At 47.8% G+C, this 20,578-nt stretch overlaps 1 protein-coding gene across 5 annotated transcripts in view; it reads right to left on the bottom strand.

Annotated features, from left to right (window-relative positions):
* RALY (RALY heterogeneous nuclear ribonucleoprotein) overlaps positions 1-20,578 on the bottom strand; it is an 81,605-nt gene continuing 61,027 nt past the window's right edge. For 4 of the 5 annotated variants that reach the window (XM_061127093.1, XM_061127097.1, XM_061127096.1 and 1 more), the window contains 8 exons: positions 7,665-7,929; positions 6,475-6,547; positions 6,243-6,290; positions 4,073-4,239; positions 3,274-3,387; positions 2,870-3,066; positions 1,590-1,638; positions 1-364 (listed from right to left, as the gene is read on the bottom strand). In XM_061127093.1, coding sequence (XP_060983076.1) covers positions 1,594-1,638; positions 2,870-3,066; positions 3,274-3,387; positions 4,073-4,239; positions 6,243-6,290; positions 6,475-6,547; positions 7,665-7,920 — 900 coding nt within the window. In that variant the 5' untranslated portion in view covers positions 7,921-7,929 and the 3' untranslated portion in view covers positions 1-364; positions 1,590-1,593. The remainder of the gene's footprint in view (positions 365-1,589; positions 1,639-2,869; positions 3,067-3,273; positions 3,388-4,072; positions 4,240-6,242; positions 6,291-6,474; positions 6,548-7,664; positions 7,930-20,578) is intronic. The other variant, XM_061127098.1, reaches the window with a different exon arrangement.

Raw genomic sequence — 20,578 nt, 5'->3', positions numbered from 1 at the left:
TCAGAGCAAGTTGGGATCCAATCTCTTTATTGTCAAGGTCCCCTCCCTGTGGGCCCCACCCCCCTCCAAACCTATAGAAAAACCCCAAGCCTGGGAATGTCCTGGGGAAGGGAGGCAGAGTATAGGGAGACTGTGCTCTGCCCTCTGGCCTGGGCAGTGCCAACAGGGAGGGTGCGTGAGGAAGGGATGCTGATAACTCCACCTGCAGAGAATGCGCCACTGGCTGATACACGTGAGGGAGGTGGTGCCTGCAGCCAGCTCTCCTCTGGGACCCGCTGGGGGTGCTATCCAGGGGTGGGTGCCCAGCTTGAGGCCTGGTACAGTGTACGCCTTTCTCCTGCTGGTGGCCATCGCTCCTGTCAGACTGAGAGAGACAAGAGAGAACTAAGGCTGAGAGGAAGAGCCCCTCTGTGCTCTAGGTAACATGGGCTGGGAAGACAAGAGTGCAATGGCGCTTGCTTTTGCAGACACAGGTATGCCTGTGCCCTCACTCTGGCTTCCTAACTTTCTGGCCATGAAACCTTGGGTGAATCTCCTCCTTCCCTAAGCCTCCATGTCCTCACCTGAGTCCCCAGCACCTCTCCTTCAAACTGGCTGAACAAGGTACAACTTAGCCTCCCAGGTAAAACAAATCACAAAGACTGCCTAAACTTAAAGGTATGGTGGAACATACACACACTCGTAGCACGAGTGTGTCATGCATAAAGATATCTCTGTTGTTTGAGACCTTCCTCCACCCAAGTCTGTCATACCCTGGAAAGGGTCCCCAAAGGAATGGGGCAGAGTCTGGGCAGAGCTGGTGTGGCCTGGCTTCCCTCTAGGGTGGGGCAAAGCAGGGTGGTAAATACCAACCAGAGAGTGAGCCTTGAGGCCACACAGCAACGGGTTAGAATCTAGGCTCCACCAATGACCACCCTGGGATCCTGTGGGGTATGTGCTTTATCTACTTGCCCTCTTCAGCGTGTCAGTCTCTACATCTATTACACTGGCACAATCACAACCCTGCGGGGCTGGGACACACAACACAGGACACTTCCTCCCAACAGGATCCAACCCCAGCCCCTAAGGCTGGCATAATCACCACCCTCTGAGGACGAGCAGCTCCCTGTCCCTACTGGGCAGAGTTGGGACTGCAGCTGCAGGAGACTGGCCCATTTCCCACACACCAAGGACAGCAGGTGTTCTGCCCCTGCTAAAGGTGTTCCCTTAGGTGCTTTTCCCTCAGTCCTCAACAGGCTCGGATACACATCACCTCTTCCACCGTACCCCTCTTTCACCCGCTGCCTCTCCAGTCCCTGTCATTCTGCTCACACTGGGTGGTAATGGTCTGTCTTCCTCCACTAGACTCAGAGCTCCTTACAAATGGGGACAGGGAACGCAGCTGGACACGTGCTGAGGAACTCCTGTTGGGTAGACCTGGCTAGCCCAACCATGATTCCTGATCCACGACCCACCAAGCCCCACCACAAATGGGCATGGCAGGATGGCGGGGGACCAGAGAGCTTTCATTGATGGACACAGCACTACCCTGCCAGGTCTACTTCATGGCAGGCCCTCTACTTCACCCTTCCCCACCAGGACCCCCATACCTGCTTACTGCAAGGCCCCATCCTCCGCGTCTGTGTCCTGGCTATGCTCCTGAAAGGAGGAGACAACAAAGGACCACACATCACTTCACGGCAAGTCTGTCCTGCCCTGGGGCCCAGAGCATATATGGAGACCACATTCGGAAAGGGGGAGGGACAGTCAAAGGGAATAAGTACAGCACCAGTCTAAATGAATAAACAAGGCTGCCTCGGGATTCCAACAGGGTAGTCTGAGGGCCCCTCAGGATAGAGAAAGGACCAGTCAAGAAGTTCTAGGTGTGGCAGGGGACACATTCTCCACAGAAAGACTTTCTCAGACTGGAGCAGACCGAAAGCCTAGTAGACTGGTGAGTTCCCCATCTTAGAAACATCTAAGCCTTCATTAGGACCTTTATGAAGACTATGCCTGAAAAGAGTAAAATGGGGTCTCTGGCTAGGTTCAAATAAGAAGAGACAGGCTGGGCACGAGGAAGACTTCTCCACTGTTATGGCCACAAACCCATCTATCGTCATACCAGGACCCAGCCATATGAAAACCCACTCAAGTCCAGGCTCCAATACTGCCTCCACCTTCATTAGCCACAAAGCCCTGGGACAAGGTACTTGACTCCTCTGAGTTTCAGTTTCTTCATGGGGTAAATGTAACAAAAGTAAAACTTTGAACAGTTCAGGGCTATTGTTAAGGTCAAATGAAGTTAAAAACTGTGAACTACAGGGCCTGGTGCTCAGTAAGTATGACGTAGAGGAGTAGTAGGCACACCTTGCCTTCAGAATCTGGTCGACCTTTCTAACTTAAGAGGAGCTCCTTGCCTCAATCTGAAGAATTCCAATACCAAACAGGAAGCTTGCTAGCCCCATCCTGAGACAGCCTGAGTCAAGCTCAGGCAACAATGGCTTTTAGAAAATTCTCAGGTGGAGCAGACCCCTGCACTCCCTGTGGTTGCCCCAGGCAATCCCCCTCTCCTATTCCCTGGAATTCTGCAGGCCATGAGCCCTTGACTCTTCCCTTCTCCAACTCAGGTGGAAGATGGAGTCTAGAATGGGCCTTGGGATAGAGACAGGGCCACCACAGTCTTCTGTGGGGTTTCTGACTGACAGCTGAAAGAGCTAAGTACTCTCTGTTCATTTCCCCCTCTTCCTCACAGGATTAGAACCCCTGGCAAGGAAGGACGGAGCGCACAGGGCGACCAAGCAGTCAAGAGGTCCCCCCCTACTCCCTGCAGCCCTCCTGCAGCCAGAGGTACACAGACCAGTCCCAGCCACCCCCCAAGGCAGGCCCTCACCAGCTCTTCCTCGCTGTGTGTTAGCAGCCCCTCCTCATCGCCATCGTCTCGCGCCTGTGCTTCTCCCTGGGGCGTGCCCGCCTCAGAAGCTGTGTCTTCCGGGGGGGCCGGTGGCCGGCTGCTGCCACCAGTACCGCTGCTGCCGCTGCCACCACCACTGCCGCCGCCACTGCTACTCTCGCCCTTCTTTTTGCCATCTTCAGGGAAAGGGATGAGGAAGGGAGAATAAAACTCAACCTGGGGCACCTGCCCAGGGGAGCACCTTGGTAGAACCAAGGCCTCAGCAAGGTGGGTCCAGGTGGGATCGGAGGCCACAGCCCCTTCTCTGCCCCATGCACCATCCTCCCCATGCTCTGCCCTGTGCCCCTGCTCACTGATCTGGGCAAGGACCCTTGGAAGCTGACCTGGATTGGCCTTTTGCTCCTCGGCAATCTGCTCCAAGCGCCCCAGCAGGGCGTCAATGTTGGACTTGATCTGGGTCAGCTCTGTCTTGATGGTCTGCAGCTCACTGCTCTTTACTGAGAGTGGAGGGAAGTACAGGGATGTCAATGGGGGCTGGGAGCTTGACGCTAACACTAGATCTTAGCCCCATTCTGTCAAGCAGGAAGATAGGCCAATGGCAGAGACGGTCCTCATCCATGGTCTTTTTCTGGCCAGGGAGAGGCCAGAGCTGCCTGCGGCACCCCCTGAGACTTTCTGGAGGCCATTCCTACAGTGACCGGCCTGGATTTCCTCCCCACCCCCAGGAAAGGGACAGGGATGGATAAAATGGGGTGTGTGGTGTATACCTCTGTGGGCACCTGAGCAAGCATGTTTCTCTGCTATGTTATAGGATGGTATCTGTCTTTCAAGATATGTAAAATGTGAGTGCCTTACAATCAGATTTCCTGAGTGCCTGACCACATGTGCAGACCAGAATGACTGTGGGGAAGCGAACCTGTGTGGACCTGTCCTTGTCCCGACTAAAAGATGACACTATTTCCTCACTGAACTCCAAGTCACAGCACTGGACACAGCCCCACCTCCACAAATGTTAGTCTTTTCCTCGTAGAAATGCATGAAAATACTCACTTGGTTGTATTAGAGCAGCAGAACTGTGGGAGATTTGTTCCTTTATCTATTTTCCAATGTAAAAAAATGCGATTCTATTATTTTGCTAATGACAAAATGAAAATTATCTAGGAAGAAGATAGAGTCACTCACACTTGATCTTGGCTGTGCCGGTGGTGATGGCTGTGGAGCGGGCAAAGAGCTTGACAGGTATGGTGGTTTTGACACGTCGGACCAAGGGGACGGTGACCCGGGGTCGCTTCACAGGGACTGCTCTGGGCACTGGCACTGGTGACAGGCGGCCCCGATAGTCGAAGAGCCTGTGAGAGCAAATGGGCCAGAGGCTGCAGCATGGCCTGTGGCCAGCAGGGGGCACTGTGGCCTTAGACCAACACATGTAGGGCTGAAGGGCTGGGCAGCTTGTACTGCATACCTTTGCCTGCTCCCAGTAAGTCCTGAGGGTGAAAAGGAAGGCCTTTCTGGACCTCAACAGCTACTGGGATCCTTACTACAACCACCTTTCCTACCATCCAGGCTGAGTAAGGGCACGGGAGGTGACAGGGGTTTACAGCCCCATTCAACAGAGGAACAAACTGAGAACTGCCCCCAGACAGACTTCCTAGATCACCCTAATGCCCAGGCCTGCTCAACTACCTGACTTGCCTTCTGCTCAGTCAACTTGCACCCTAAGCTCTGATCAGAGTTTGCAAATATCCCTAAAGCAGTACAAATGCCCAGCTGGACAGAGGTGTGGGAGTGGGAGTCAATTCCTCAACCTGCCTGAGCCTCAGTTTTCCCACATGCCTAGGGAGGATGACCACCCCAAATTCTGTCCTCCCACATCCCCACAAGACTGCCGTGAGGGTAGAACATGAGAGAACTTAGTTTAAAACACAAAGTTGTGATAGGTGAAAGGCTAGGGTACTGAGACCCTCACTCAACTCAATGGGCCTATGACTTCAGAGGCATGAGGCTGGACTCCAAGCCCCTTTCCTCATTCTGGGCTCCCAATCACCATATCCTTCTCACTCCACTTAGGGGGTGGGGGGGGGGGGGTGGGGGGTGGTGGCAGGAGGCCCAGTGGAGTATCAAGGTTGAGCAGCTCAGTCAGACCCTCTGTCCCAGACAGTATGCTGCCCCCCGAAGCCATCACTCATCCCTTTCCAGGAGGGCTTCTTTTCCTTATCAGGCAGGAGCTCCCGTACACTGAGTAGGGGTTTCTCCCACCACTGCTGCTCCTACCACCTCCCTGCAGCATCACTGTCCTGATGACAGCCAGGAAACCTGCCGACAGGAGGCAATGCAATGACCCATGCCTAGGTAACTCCTTTGTTTAGGGAGCTCCTGCCCTGGGGTGACGATGGCTGGAGATGGAGAGTCTCTGGGAATGGATCCAGTCCCAGACCCTGCATTTCTGCCCCTAAGGGGAGGGGGCGGCTCTGGCCTTGGTCAGAATCTCTGAACCACAGAATCCCAGAGCTGGAAGAGCCCTGAGGGATCACCTGATGCAAGCCCATTTCAGACTGGGAGGGGATGTGCCCAAAGTCACGTAACTCCTTCAGTGGCAGAGCTGAGATCAGCACCCAGGTCTTCTGACTCCCAGGCAAGGGCACTTTCTACCACACTGCACTGTCTCCTGAATCCTCTCTCAGGTGAGAAAACTGAGACTCAGAGAGGTTCTGTTCTTCCTGGACAGCCTGGGGAAGGCTGAGAGGGTGGGAGGGAGACAGAGAAGTGGAAGGAGAAGTTTGGGCCAGCCCCCACCATGATTTCCACAAGAATGTGGCTGGTGCCATGGAGGTTGGGGTCTGGGTGGGTTTGGGGGTAGGTCATAGCCTACCAGGCACTAATTCAGACTTCCCAAGGAGGGCTGGCCCCCTGGGTATAAACACAAGGCTAAGCGGCTCAGGCTGAGTGCTGCGGTGCCTTCAGCTGGCTGGACACTCAGGGAGTTAATGAGGAAACTGCACAGCAGCGTGAGGGCTCAAATTCCCCGCACCTGGCCCTGTGCTCCAACTTGCTACATGTATATGTCCCCTGGCTGGCCAGTCCCATCAGGTCTCACCCCAGGACCAGGAGGAAGAGGGGCAGTCAGAGAGCTGGGAGACAGTGTGGGCCGGGGAGAGCTCTGGCCTGGGCACCTATACAACTGGACCCTAGTCCCAGCTCTGCCACCAACTTGTGGAGCAGCCCTGGGAAGATGACTATCCACAACTCTGGGCCTCAGTTCCCACTTGGAGGACTGAGTGGGCTGCACCAGCAATCTCTCAGAACCCTTCCAGCTTGGCTGTTTCATGCCTGGGCACGCCCCTCCCCCGCTCACCTGTCGTAGAAGTCGTCCCGGTAGTAATCATAGTCAAAGCTGTAGCCACTGGGGAAACAAAGGGGAGAGGGCCGGGGCTTAGAGATGGCCACTCAGCCCACTCTCCACAGGCCCTCATCTCCAAACACCTCCCCAAATTCTAGGCTTGGCATCCCATCACCACCAAATCTCCCTCTGTGCAAAGAGGAACCAATCCCACCCAGACAGAGACAAACAAGACAGAGCGCCCCACCTGTATATGGCAGATGCTGCTCTCTTTAGCCCCTTGGGTCTGTTGGGCTTCGGCTCTCCAGCCATGTTGATGTCTATATGGAGGGAAGAGACAGAGTCAGATGCTGATATATTATCAGTGCCCATACACCCATCACCCCCATGGACATGTACAGCAATGTAAGTGTTTACACGAGATGCACATGGACTGTACTCCCTAACATGGACAACAGAGGTCTTCATAAATAAGACTCATACATTACATACACATAACTTTACATGTTCTTATACATTCAGACATATGCAGGCTTACAATCATACACGCATACACAGTGTACATCAAATTATATGCATTCCCAAGCTCTCTCACATAAGCACAGACATCAAACACACACCCTCAGGCATATGTCCACGTATCCAGGAAATAAGATCACACACTCAACTTCACTCACACTTGGCTCCAGCATCCTAAACGTAACTGCCCATATGCAAATGAGCACCAACCTTTCACTGAACATCTTTATGTCTAGAGTAGAGTTCAACAGATCTCAGGAACTCAATAAACACTTGGTAAATGAATATATGTACATCTGCTCACATACTCAAGTACATTCTGATACTTGGAAAAAAGCTGGCTGGGCACTACATATATACCCAGAAAGTAAGGTGTGTGTCCACATATTCTCCACGTGACTAGTTACATACACATACCACATATTTAGCAATACACATATACATATCCCTTCTCAAACATACACAAATACACAGAAGTAAGTGAACATATACAAACACTATACATGCTTCCAATGTGGCCACATCACACGCATGTAACACCAAGACCAAGCTTCACCTTATGCTCCCCTCCTCCTGGCTCTCAGAATGGGTTCTAACCCAAGCCAAAAGCAGCCCAACATAAGAGGCTGTGCTAGTCCACTCTCCCCTTTCTCTGGGGAATCTGCATTTTAACTGGAACCCTTTCACTGTGAAAGCAGGGACAGAAGTGTTTGCCTGAAACTTCTAAAATTCTCCCACACAGGCACTACCATAACTTAAACATAATTAACTTAATAACTATTTATGTTAAAACATCTCAGACAGGGGTAGTGGGTTATGGGGGACAAGACAGAAAACGGGATAAGAGGGGAGCTAAAGAACGTGGGTCAGCACCTGTCCAGGAGAAATCCTGGGGCAGGGCCATGAAGAGATGCTTACCCAGGGTCTGGCCGGCCAGCACTCGCCCATTCTCTCCCACCACAGCTGCCCGGGCATGGCGCTCATTGGCATATTGGACAAAGGCATAGCCCTTGTGCACAGAACAGCCGGCCACACGGCCATACTTGGAGAAGATGGTCTCCACATCTGACTTCTTCACCACAGCTGTGTTGAGGTTTCCAATGAAAACCCGAGAGTTGATGGATTTGGGGTCATTCTTGTTGGTTACGTTGCTCGTCTGGATCTTCAAGGACATGTTGGCCACCTGAAGAAAGAAAGCCACTGTGAGGCTGGGATCTGAGTTGGGTTCATGGGCTGCTCATGACCCACAACCTGGCTTGTACACTGCATGGCTTTGTTCCTTCCTACACACATGCCCCTGTCACATCCAGCCTCCCCACCTGTGCTCGTTTCACTGGCTGGTGACCTCATACAGGTGCTTTACCTATGTTCTATTATATGATGCTGACGTGATGAGCAGAACCAGGACATTTTACATGGGAGGAAATGCAGTCAGAGGTCACAATGCCAGTGAATAACAGGACAGGAATTTGAACCCTGTCTGCTTGACTCAATTCTTTTTTAATTAAGGTTACACATTGGTTTATAACATTACAAAAGTGTCATATTGACTTCCATTCTTTCAAACCCACTCCTTTAATGCTAATTTTGAATGTTACCCCTTGCAGGATCTAAATTTGAAGATCTTCCACAGTTTTTCTTCTGTTCCTTCAATGTAGAACCACAGCAAAAAGGTCACGGGGTAATTGCAAGTAATGTTTGCTCTAAAACAGTATCATATTATGTACAGTCTGATCCAGACATGGCCCATGGCTGTCTTTATTGGAACCAGCCATTTTAAGAAAGCGAGTTAAACCTCACTGAGCACTAAGGGTGGCGTGCAATACTGAATAATTACAAGACTCCGTAAGTGGTATCGCTATCATTCATATTTTACAAAAACAGACTCCAGCAAGTTCATTAACCTGCCAGGAATAGGCATTCAAACCCAGGTCACCGGTCCATAAAGCCCATTTGTATCAAAATTTATCACTCTCCTTCCCAGTGCTAAATCCAAGTTAAAGACAGTTGAACCAATTATGGGTTTCAACTGCATGGGTCCATTTTATGTAAATGTTTTTCAACAGTAAATATTACAATACTTGCCCATGGCCCATGGTTCCTGTGGTTGGTTGAATCCACAGGTGTGGAAGAACTGTGGATACGGAGGAGGCAGACTGTAAATTAAACACGAATTAAACCCTGTACTAAGGGTCGACTGTACTACAGTAAGTCAGCACATTTATCTGAGTATTGTTTTTAACAAATTAATTTTTGGAGTTATCCATTTTACACTTACTATTAAAATTCTGTTCTCTTTGCTTACAGATGATACTTTCTCTGCTCTTTGCTCTCTACACTCAGGCAATGTTTTTTAATCCCAAAGGGTTGTACAAATCTCTCCTACTCCCCTTTCTGGACAGGTTAGAATCTAGGCACAGGCTCCAAAGGGAAAGGGAAAAGGCGGTTCAGTTCCAGTAGGAAAGGCCTTGGCATTTATATTCCTGGCCCAGTGTTCTGCTCACTGGCATGGGTTGGTGCAACTCCCTTTTGGAACACTCCTATCTTGAATCTGACCCTAAAACTATTGGATACAGTGCTAAAGAACCACCAACCAGTGTGCATAAATCAGCTTTAACTAACCATAAACACCTGCCTCTTTACTTAATATTTGGGGGGAAGAGGGAACTTCTTTTTAGTGAATTAGAGAGGACCTGAGTGTAAGCTGGGAGATCTGTATCTTTTGTCCCAGTAGGGTAGAAGGCCCTTTCTCATCAATCCTCCCAGCTTAAAAGTTGGCACTTTCTGACCAGCAGATGGCACTGTTTGCAAGGAAACCACAAGCTGGGCTTCAGAGATTCTGGGGAAGAACCTGCTCCTGCGGTAGTTCTTACAGTAGCAAGGATACGCTGGGGTCGAGTGTGCATCATCACAGGAGATGAGGGGCTGAGAGGGCACTGCTACTGATGAAGAGCCTGATGCCAGCTTTGGAACTAGCCTGGAAGGACAGACTCCTGTTAATCAGTTTGCCTTTGCATCCAAGCATCAATATGTATTAACCTAACCAGTGAGGGACACATAAGAGATTGCCCACGAAAACACTTAGCATACTGTTTGTATGAAGAAGGAAATGCTCAATGTATGTGGGTTCCACCTCACAGTTCTCAGACAATCCCTCTCCTACCTGGATGACAAGCCAGGTTCAAAGTTCAAAGGTTAATTCCTTGCACATCCATGAGTATATAAGAAATTTGTGGGGCTCCATGAGCATCAGATAACTCTCCCCGTTGGTTCAGCTCAAAGTCATGAAGTTTTGGCCCAGGGAGATGCCACCTGCTTTTGGCTGGAGGGAGCCAACCAGGTCAGGTGTGCGGACCAAGACAGAAAGATGGGCAGGCGGGATGACAGTTCGGAGGTCTACTGGTGACTGCTGCTCCTGCCAGTTACCTGGCAGGGATTGGACCATAGCTGGGTCCCCTCAGACTTCTTTCTGTTCAGCACTGTTAATGACCTCTGCTGCTACTGAACAGGAAACACTGTTGTGCGCCTCTGCTTGGTGCTATAGCGGGATCAGCATTCATCCCTTGGCTGGTGAGCCAAGTCCTCTGGGTTTGGCTCTACCCAGTCTTTGCTCTCATCACCTAGGGTTTGGGACAATGTATACAGAAGGACTTTACAAACTCTGAAGCTCTTTATATGAAAAATTTACTCTGCCTAGTTGGAACATCTCTGTTCTACTAACACAGCCATTTAGGGGCTCATTCTAGCTGAGAGTCAAGGTCAAACTGGAACACATTCTGTCCAATGCCAAGGAGAAGAGGTCAGAAGCAGTATCAAACAGGGGTCAGTTTTCTGATCCACAGAGCAGAGACTTAGGAAATGTACATATGTGGCTGCTCTGCAAAGTCAAGGAGAAATGTCTGCCTGAAGCATGTTCCAGGCTGTATTCCCAATCTGCTTTCAAGGTCTACACACTCTTCAGAGGGCAGGCTGTGCTGCTGTTGTACATAATCTCAAAGGGCAGGTATCTTTGGGGGTTCAGAGGAATGGAGTTGGGGGTGCAAAATGAAAACGAAGTGTGCTGAGACCAGCTCTTCTGAAACTGCCAGGTTCAGGTACAAAATCCCAAAATCAGATATGGTCTTCCAGGGTGTTATGAACATACCAATTTGTTAGCCTCATTTATAAGTTATAACCTTTGAATGTTTAGACACATGGTACGTGGATCTCCATCTGTACTCCTGTTCTACCTTGCAAATGTCAGAGGCAAGCCTGACAAAGTTGCACAGTAAATGCTCAATGAATGTTAGGAGGAAGTGAGGATGATAATCCAGAAGGTGGTGAGAAGGGCTTGCAGTGGCCCTTAAATGGGCAAAGACAAGGGGGAGACTACATGAGACTGAGATTCTCAGGCACCTTTTTATAGCCTAGGACACAAACACCCTGGTCCACACACCAATATCCCCAACTCAATCCTCTCCACACAATTCTATCTTGGCTCTTCCAGGCTTCCCACTAGGTTAAGAGTGGGAGCCCTAGAAAATACCGACATCCTATTCAGCAGAAGCTGCTTGACTTGATAAGCTATTTCCCCCCCTGGGCCAAGCTCTGCCTCACAGATTAGCTGTGTAATTGAAAGCAAGGTGTTTGCAGCCCCAGAGGCCCCATGCTTAGCAATGAGCTAAGGAGAGGTGGGGAGAGGGATTGTTCTTGGAGGTGTGGGGGGGTCCGGTTGGGGGTGGGGGTGGGGATGGAGTCAAGAACCATGCTTGTTTCCAGAGACTTCTGCAATGTCAGATTAGCAGGGACTTTAGTGAGCATGGAGCTCATATGCCCTTATTCTGAGGAAGAAAGGGGAACGGACTTGACCAGGATGCCACAGCCAGTGAGCAGCAGGGCCAAGAACCCCATGGGTCCCTCTGACTCTACGTCTTGGGTTCTTATATTTCATTGTTCCTTCTGAGCTGCTGAGAGACAAGCCCCCAGGATAGTGAGGAGCTTGGAAGAGACAATATAGAAATGCTATGTGTGAGAAAACTGCAGACTGGCTCCCAAATAAACATCTTCACCTTTACCTGCTGAAACAACTGCTGCATAAAAGCTGGGCCCTTAAGCTAATTAAAACCCACCAGGAACACAGGTTTTGAAATGCAATTTACAGCTCAAAGAGACGGGCTTGCTCCTCTAGGCTAATAAGAACAGAGGAAATTTGGCAAAAAACAAATCGTTTTTCCCAGATGAAACATTTCAGATGGAAGCTGTATTGTGGAAGAGTCAAGCCTAAAGGTGGTAAAGTGCCAGAGCTTTGCAAAGGCAGAAAAGCCCTAAAAAGTACCTGCACCTCTGAACCACCCAGAGGGGCATCACATTAAGAATAGCCTCTAATTACTGACTGCAAGCTGTCAAGAGACTTTACATATCTCACCTTACTGTTAACTCTCACAACAGTCCTATGAGGAGGTCATTTAGATAGGAAAAGAAGCTCAGAGAGACAATGTAACTGGTTAACAGAACAAAACCAGACCTGCACCCAGGTCTGACTCCAAAAAACCTGTGCACAGAGATGCCTTGGGTATTGATTCCCATGGTGAGAATGTGTCACCCTGAGCTGGTCACATCCTCTCCTTGGTCCTTACCCTTTTCCCTTTTCTACTACAATGCCTCCCATCTGCATAGGATTTTAGTGAAGAAAGTCAGTTTCTATTCTTGGTCCTGACACTGTTAGTCCCATTTTATAGATGGAAAAGCTGAGGATCAGCAAAGATACATGACTTACTTAAGGCCCCCTGTTGGTGAAGGGAGTAGCTGGGGACTCGAATCCAGGCTCCCCGTGTGACACTCCGCCTGCCACTGTCTCTACTGGCCCCAGCACCCTGGCTCTGCCTTTCCAAGCCTCTCAGTGCTGCCTATCAGGACCCAGCCTTCAGCCTGACCTCTGAGGCACACAACCATCGCAACAGTCCCTTCCCCAACTCTATAAATCCTCCTCAGCACTGGATCTCCACTGCTCGTGGTCCTTACCTCCACCACCACCCCCACCCTCCACCATCACTCACCCCCATCCACCCAGTGCTACTTACAGCCTCTGTCTAGGCCAGTTCTGCGGGACAGCTCCAGCCTTATTCCCAAGACTGGAGATGAGTGGTCATACCAGCCTGTGGGCAGACCTCTGCCCTTAGATAAACCTGGAGACATCTGGGTGACTCTGAAGGAAAGCAGCTATCAGTGATGGGGAGACTATTTCTGGAGAAAGCCAAGCAATTGTACTGATCAGTACCCAGGGCCTCTTTGGTCCAGAGCCTTCTGGTTACCAGGCAGCTAGGGATGACAGAGCATCTATTAATCTCATTAAACTCACCAGGCCTCAGCTCATTATCACTGCCCAAATGATCATTACTGGCCAGATAGGACTAATTTTCCAAGGAGTGCTCTCTAGTTCCTGACCATTCCCACTCCCATGAGAAATCCTAGCTCCCAGCAAGCTGAACACTGAGGGCTCCTGGGATGGGTGGGAGTGTAAGGGGTCTAGGTTACATGTCCACGAGGCTTGGCTCTGCGGCTCAGTCACGTAACCTGCAACAAGTCATGAGATTTCTCGGAGCCTTGTCATCCTTATTCTAAAAACAGAAATCATCTTTTTCCTGATTACCTTTCAAATCCAATATGATGTGAAAGTTCTCTATTGCCTCTGTAACATACTGTAGACAAACAGGGGATTACACTTATTTCTATTATTATCGAACTCCTAACCCCTTCACTAGGTGCTGGGAAACAGTGCCCACAGGCCTTGTCCTCTACTTGCTTTTTAAGAAAGCCTTCTCTCTAGGTACCTGTTTCTTGACCGCTTCCTAAAAGCAAAACACTGCACATGAAATAGTAGAAACAGTGCAGGCTCTGCAATCAGAGAGGACTGGTTTCAACTGCAGCCTTACCACTTACAAGATATAAACTTGGTGATGTCCTTTATCCTCTCTGGGCCTCAGATTCCTCAACTGCAAAATGGGAATTGTACCAACCTCCCAGGATTAGACCAATATGTGGCAAGTGCCCAATATAACAGCTGTGACCAGGAGATATTTACAAAAGAAACACAAATGCCCAAATGTCCTGTGCAGAGATGAATCTAGCCTGGCAGTCTGGATCCTCCACATTCCAGCTCTAAAGCCTGACACCCACGTGTCAGCCTCCCAATGCTCCAACTCTTAACCTGAGAATAAGATAGTCAGGGGTAAAGGGCATGCTCTCTCCCCTGTCCTACTATCTTGGACCAAACCTAGAAACTTTGTAAGAGTGCCCCCTCCCCCATGACTCTATGGGCCTGGGAGAAGAAAGAACACCGGTGGGAGGAGTTCCAGGCCTTGCTGCACCACTGACTCACCTCTGAGTCCCACCATGAGGTCTCTAGTCTTACACTCCAACACCTGTATGAGCATCTCTTAGGCAGTGAAGGGAGATCCCAAAGCAGAAACAGAAGGTAGAGCTGGGGACTCAGCCATCTCTCCCCACAGTGTGGTCTGAGTATGAACGACCCCCCCCATCTTGTACTCTTAACTTCCAACCCTGCCTATGGCCTTAGGCTGAGGTTTAGCATTTGTGACAAGCAGCTCTTAGAGCTACCGGGAGAAAGGCAACAAAGAGTGGGGAGGTACAAACTTAGCCCACCAATCCCAAGTTAAGAGTTGGGGGGCTACAAATGATTGTCAACTTCTTTATTTTTGCCAAAGAGGTCATTCTCTCCAACCCCCAACAGGAAGACTGGCCCTGGCTTTGTGGCTGATATGCCATATGACCGTTAGTTTGGGAGCATGTGACCACAAAGGGCCCTTCCACAGTTAATCATTACCAATATTTGCTGAGCACTTACTACATGCTAGGTATTGTACTACATCTTCTGCTGAGGGAGGTGGTATATATTGTGTCCATTTCACCAATGAGTAAACTAAGGGTTGGAGCTTAGCCCTACACAAGCTAGGATATGGCAGAGCTGAGACCAGTCTGTATGAGACAAGGGCTAGTGCTCTCAACCTTGGCCCAGAATGGCTTTGTGTAAGCGTGCACTGTACCTGCCAAGACATCAGTTTCTAACATCTTCTGATCCTTTGGGGAGAAACTCATGAAGCCTTGCTAAGGGCACACTCTCAAGTCCAAGAGCCAATAAGCACTTACTGCGAGCCTGGGGGATGGACTCCTCCCCCTCCTCACACCTTAAGGGGCCGACTCCTCACAGTGATAATGTGGCAAGATTAGTCACTGCTTGCTGTTGGTTGATTATAGCTATTCTTTTCTGTAAATGAAGTTTAAAAGTCATCAAAGGGTTTGTCAGCTGTGACTTATGAGCCTCTTTTCCGCAGGGAAGTCAGGCAGTGACAAATGCCCCTCTCATTCTGCCATCCATTACAAGGCGGAAGGTGCCATGTTCCAATTACTGGAGACCCCGACAAAGTCCATGGAAAACCCTGGTCCAGGCTGCAGCCATTACTCAGACCTGGCAGGACTGCCAGCAGAGCTGCCCTAGGCCCAGACTTCACAGGCTAAGAATGGAGGAAGAGCAGGTTCCTGACTTTTGAGAGTCAGCCCCTCTACTCCATACTTGTGTTATGCCTGGTGGGTTTATCCTAGACACATTTCAAAAAGTCATGTGGGCTGTCTCAAAGTACCCAGAATCAAGACTGTCTGAGACAGACAGACATGAGGAAATAAATAAGGTCATGCTGCTGGTGGAGTAGGTAGGGAATACAATGTTCAAAGGGAAGGGGATAAAACAGCTATGATGTTCAGAGTAGAGACTAAAAAAACCTTAGAGATCATCTAGTACAATCAACTGCCTCAGTACTCAATACCCATTCTATGCTAAGCCCTGTCCAACTAAATGCTGGGGAGCCAAAAACTAATAAAACATAGTCCCTACCACTGAGGGTAGATGAGATAATTAAGGTTTAAAGAAGTGACTTAACCAAGGTCACAAAATAAGTTAGCGTCAGTGATGGAATGAGAAAGCAGGTCTTCAGTGAAGTTGAGAAAGTGGAATGACAGGGAGCCCTCCCGCGTGCCAGGCTCTTTGCACAGAACACGGCATAACAGTCAAGAGTGCTAGCTTCCATTTACATCCCAACTACACACTTACTACAGAGTTGGACTTCTGACAAGTCCTCAACCTATCCAAGTCCCAGAAAAATCAGGATGATAACAAAACTTACTTGAGTGTTGCGGTGAGAATTAAGTAAGATAATACATGTACAGTGCACAGTAGCAGGCACATAAGTATCCAAGATATTATTTAACGTCAAGTAGCTCAAAACAATTTGAGGTAGGCATTATAAATCTGATTCTACAGACAAGAAGACTGAAGCTCTATTTCACTTTGACACACTAAGTAAGCCAGTACTTCTCAAAACTACTTGTGGTGAAGAACCAGTTTTTTGTTCTCTGTTTAAACTCCCAATCCATTACAGACCAATACATTTGTAAAATACGATAAAAATATCAAATTACTGTAGAGTCTCTAAGCACTTAGTCTCAATTTCTGTACTCACCACAAACAAGCAAGCTTGCAAACTAGCATTCATCTATTCACTGGGCTACAATCTGAATAGCACAGCTCTAAGTCACGCTCTGCAGTCCATGGGGTCGCAAAGAGTCAGACACAACTGAGTGACTGAACTGAATTGAAGCTCACCCAGCTCTGTCAAGTTCTATTAAAAGCAAATCAAATCAAAGTATAGTTTATTTCATTTTTTTTGAGTCCTTTATGCCGATTTCTTATTTTTCATTTTTTTTGAGTCCTTTATGCTGATTTCTTATAAACTTTGGTGTTACACTAATTTACAAAAAACTATTCTGATCTCTTTTTTCTTTCTTCTCAAGAGAGAAAAGGGTAAGCAGACCAGGGATGAGTTCAAGGATTTGCCACCAAATATTTTAGGAGGTGATTTATCTTGGTCATCTGCTCCAGGTCATACTACATCCTGCAAGCCAAGATGATCTAGGCTTACTAAGGACTAACACCCTCCCTGAAGCCTGGAGGCCTGAAAGGCAGGTCTATTCCTAAAGAAACTAGTACTCCGAGACCCTCTCGCCCCACACTAGAGGGCATGAAGAAACCAGCCAGGAAGGGGAAGCATGTTGTAACTCTTCTTTTTGTTATTTCTAATTTTCAGTCTTTTATCATGGCTTCTCTCTCCTTCTAGGGAGTTTCTTGACAGCAAGATGGGTATCAGGTTCACAGTTCACTCCTGGGTGCCACTGTACACCCAAGAGTATGACTGGTTGGGGCAGATGAGTAGCTTTTCACCAGTGTGCCAAGACATAACAATGTATCAGGAAGCTTCCAGGTGCGTGGCTAAATTCTCCTCAGTGTACAAAACTTCCTTTTCTTCTGAACTAACGGGGTAGTATTATTTTTCAGCACAACCCAGAGCTGAGTAGGTCATATGATGTAGTGTATAGAGGCACGGCTGGCTCCTGTGAATAGGGGCCTGCCATCAAGCAGAAGCCAGAGCCTACATGTTTAGTGCCATGTGAGAAGCCACGTAAGATGGTCAAGAGAGTAATCTCTGAAGCCAAAATGCCTACATTCTGCCACTGAACTAGCTGTGTGACATGATTTTCAGTAAGTATCTTAAGTTCTTTATGCTTCAGTTATCTCACCTACAAAATAGGGGTAGTGATACGTATCTCAAGGGTTGTTGGAGGATAAAACTACCTAATTCACGTTTGGAACATCTGGCACATTATGAAGTATGCTGTTGTTATTAGTATTGTTATTGTTGGAACTCAGAAGAACTTTTTCTCAAGAGTATGAAAGGTGGTGAGTTCTACTGTAACATTAATCTAGAACTGAACTGTGATCAAGGAAAGAGTACTATCACTGTGATGCAATAAATTTTAGTATCTGGAAATGTGCCTTGAACATAATAAAAGGAATCACAGGAGTAGGCACTCATTAAGCATTAAATGAATAAATAAATAAGTATACAGAATAAAGCAGTCCCCAGAGAGTACAACTTGAGAAGGGGGTTGGGAAGAGGCCCCTAAGTGAAGGTTCTCAGAGAGGCCTCTTTGTACTTCAAGGACCCAGAAGGCAGGTTGGACTCCCCTTCTGAGCAGGGTTCCCAGGGCTGATAATGCAAGAACCCTCTGCTTGCTCACTGTTCTGTATCTCCAAAGGAACCCCCACATTCTGTGGCTACTCTATTCTGAACAAGGCTGCTGCAGGTTGTACCATGGTAGTGCATACATCCCCACTTTCCAGACTACATCAGAGGAAACAGAAAGGGCAGCCTAACTCCTCCCAAGAAAGGATTTGCCCTAAGTTAAAACAGTAACTGGGGATTCATAATTCAAAAAATAAAAAAAACAGTAACAGGGGAGAACTTGTCTGGTGGTCTAGCGGTTAAGAATTTGCCTTTGCAATGCAGGGGATGCAGATTCGATACCTGGTTGCGAAACTAAGATCCGTGTGGGGTAACTACATCTGCGCTTGGTAACTACTGAGCCTTTCACCGCAACAAAGGATCCACATGATGCAGTGAAGATCCTGAGTGCTGCAACTAAGAGCCGATCCAGCCAGGTAAATGTAACAAGACAGGATAGAAAACAGTGAAGTATACTTTTTTTAAAAAGTCATAGGGGATTGATTATCAGCTTTGAAATCCTGCTTGCCTGTGGAGTTCCAGGTCCCCAAACCCACTTCCAATAGCTGTGTGAACTTGGGAAGGCCTGTCAGTTCTCTGAGGCTCAAGGCTATTCATCTGTAAAATGGGAATAAAAATTCTTGCCTTGCCCACCTGCAACGCAGGCTGTTTTGCAGGTCTAAGGAGGTAACATATGGAAGGACACTGTTACCTGAGATTGCCACAAAAATGTGGACAGGGATATTCCCTGGGATGGACAGTTCCTGCGTATCTTCCTAGACAGAGGTACCCTGGCAGTTAGCCAGCTGGCTGGAAGCAGGCGGTGGATGGTGCACAATTTGACACTGCAGCCAAGCACTGTGCCCCTCAGGTGTAAGGGCAGTTGATTAAAATCCTTTCATGTGGAATCAATATTTTCCTCATTACCACAATCCTTCTCCTTGAGAACACCTAATGCCACCCCTCACAGCCTCACAAAGGCTTGATCTGGCCGAAAGCATATGCATTTGACATAATAAATATATATATTTATTTCCCCACATTCAGACAGGAAAAGAAAGCTGACCTCTCTCCAGGGTGCTGATCTAAACTTAACTCAGAGCTCTAAGCACCATCCCACAGTGCTTCATGTTTGACCCTAAAAGGACCACTGAGAATGACGCCACTCTGTCCCTCTGGTAACATTAATTTCACAAATATTACTAGGCTCTGCCTCTTAAGTGAACCACTGAGCAAGCCTGTCCCTGTCTCCTGTTTAAGACCCTTCAACAGCTTCCCATCACCAAGAATCAAGCCCAACTCCTTCAACATGGTTTACAAGTCCCTTCACTAGTTAGAGGTTACCAAATCCATATACAACAATCCTCTAAGAGGTTATAAGTCACGCCCACTTTATAGATGAGTAAACCCTAGTGCAGAAAGACAAAAGCAGTTGCCCAAGGTGACATACTGAGCAAGATGGTAAGAATTGACTTCTTCCCTAAGGGCTAGGTATCAGATTCCAAAGTATGGACTCAAATTCACAATAATCTTTTCTTGAACTAGTCTATATGATGCAGTATGGGGATGGGGCATTTATTGCTCAGGCAAACCCTTTCATTTCAGCTTTCTTTGTTGGAAAATGCCAATCTGAACTCTCACTCCCAGAGCATCATTAATAAACTTGGCACAATAACCAAAATATTCATTTTCTTGTAATATACTACACATTTGCATAACTAAATTCAGGAGGACACAAGTATAAAAGTAAACCAATAGATCACAACATCTTGGGGGTGGGGGTGGAGGAGGCCAGCCCTACAACCAACAAGCATAACATGCCCAATACCTAATGAACTTCTAATTTATTCAACTGATGACAGAAGCAGCTGTGGTGTCTATGGTTTTTTTCCCCTCCATCAGCCTCTTAGAATTCACTAACCCTTTCTGGCCCCCTTTCCCCTCACTAAACAAGTTTCTACACTGCAATAGCTAGTTAAAAAAAAAAATTTTTTTCCCCAAAACTTTTGCAGATGTCTCAGCTGCAGGATCAACAGCATGGGCTCTAGCCAGAGACAGACAAGGATCACTTATTTACTTACTGTGTGACTTTGGACAAGTCATGAAACTCCTCGAGCCAATGTTCTCTATTCTTTACTAGGCGTATACTGGCATATACTTCTTCCCTCCACATACTGAATCACTTCCTGGTTCTCACACTAAAACCAAGCCCTGTTGATTTGGCCCCCTGAATATTTTTAAAATGCAGCCCTTCTCTCTCCATTCATATTAGCATTCAAACTCATCCTCCACACAATCACAGTATCACTACACAATTCCACTGCCTAAAATCAAAGTTTTGCTTTATTATTTCAAAATCTCTGGCCATTAATTTTGGTGTCTGTTCTTGTGTGCTTATTTTTTGAATTATCGTAAGTAAATCACCTAAACCTCAACCCCTCTACAGAACAACTATTGTTAGCACCCTGGTATATTTCCTTCCAGTGCTTTTTCTTGTGTATTTTATTTGGATTACATAGTTAGATCATTCATTCAGTTCTGTAACATAATTTTTTCAATTAGCATTATTACACATTATATATATCTGCCTTACGGCCACATAGTTTTTAATAAGCACCATTTAAAAAATATTATCAGTTTTAATAACCCACTGTTTTCCCATGAGTGGATTTGTCATAGTTTAGACTGGTCATAGTTCAGGCGGTCATTTAAGCTTCTTCC

Source organism: Dama dama, chromosome 23 (assembly GCF_033118175.1).
Source record: "Dama dama isolate Ldn47 chromosome 23, ASM3311817v1, whole genome shotgun sequence".
NCBI lineage: Eukaryota > Metazoa > Chordata > Mammalia > Artiodactyla > Cervidae > Dama > Dama dama.
The sequence above is the reverse complement of the archived record's forward strand: the minus strand, read 5'-3'. Positions and strand labels throughout refer to the sequence as shown.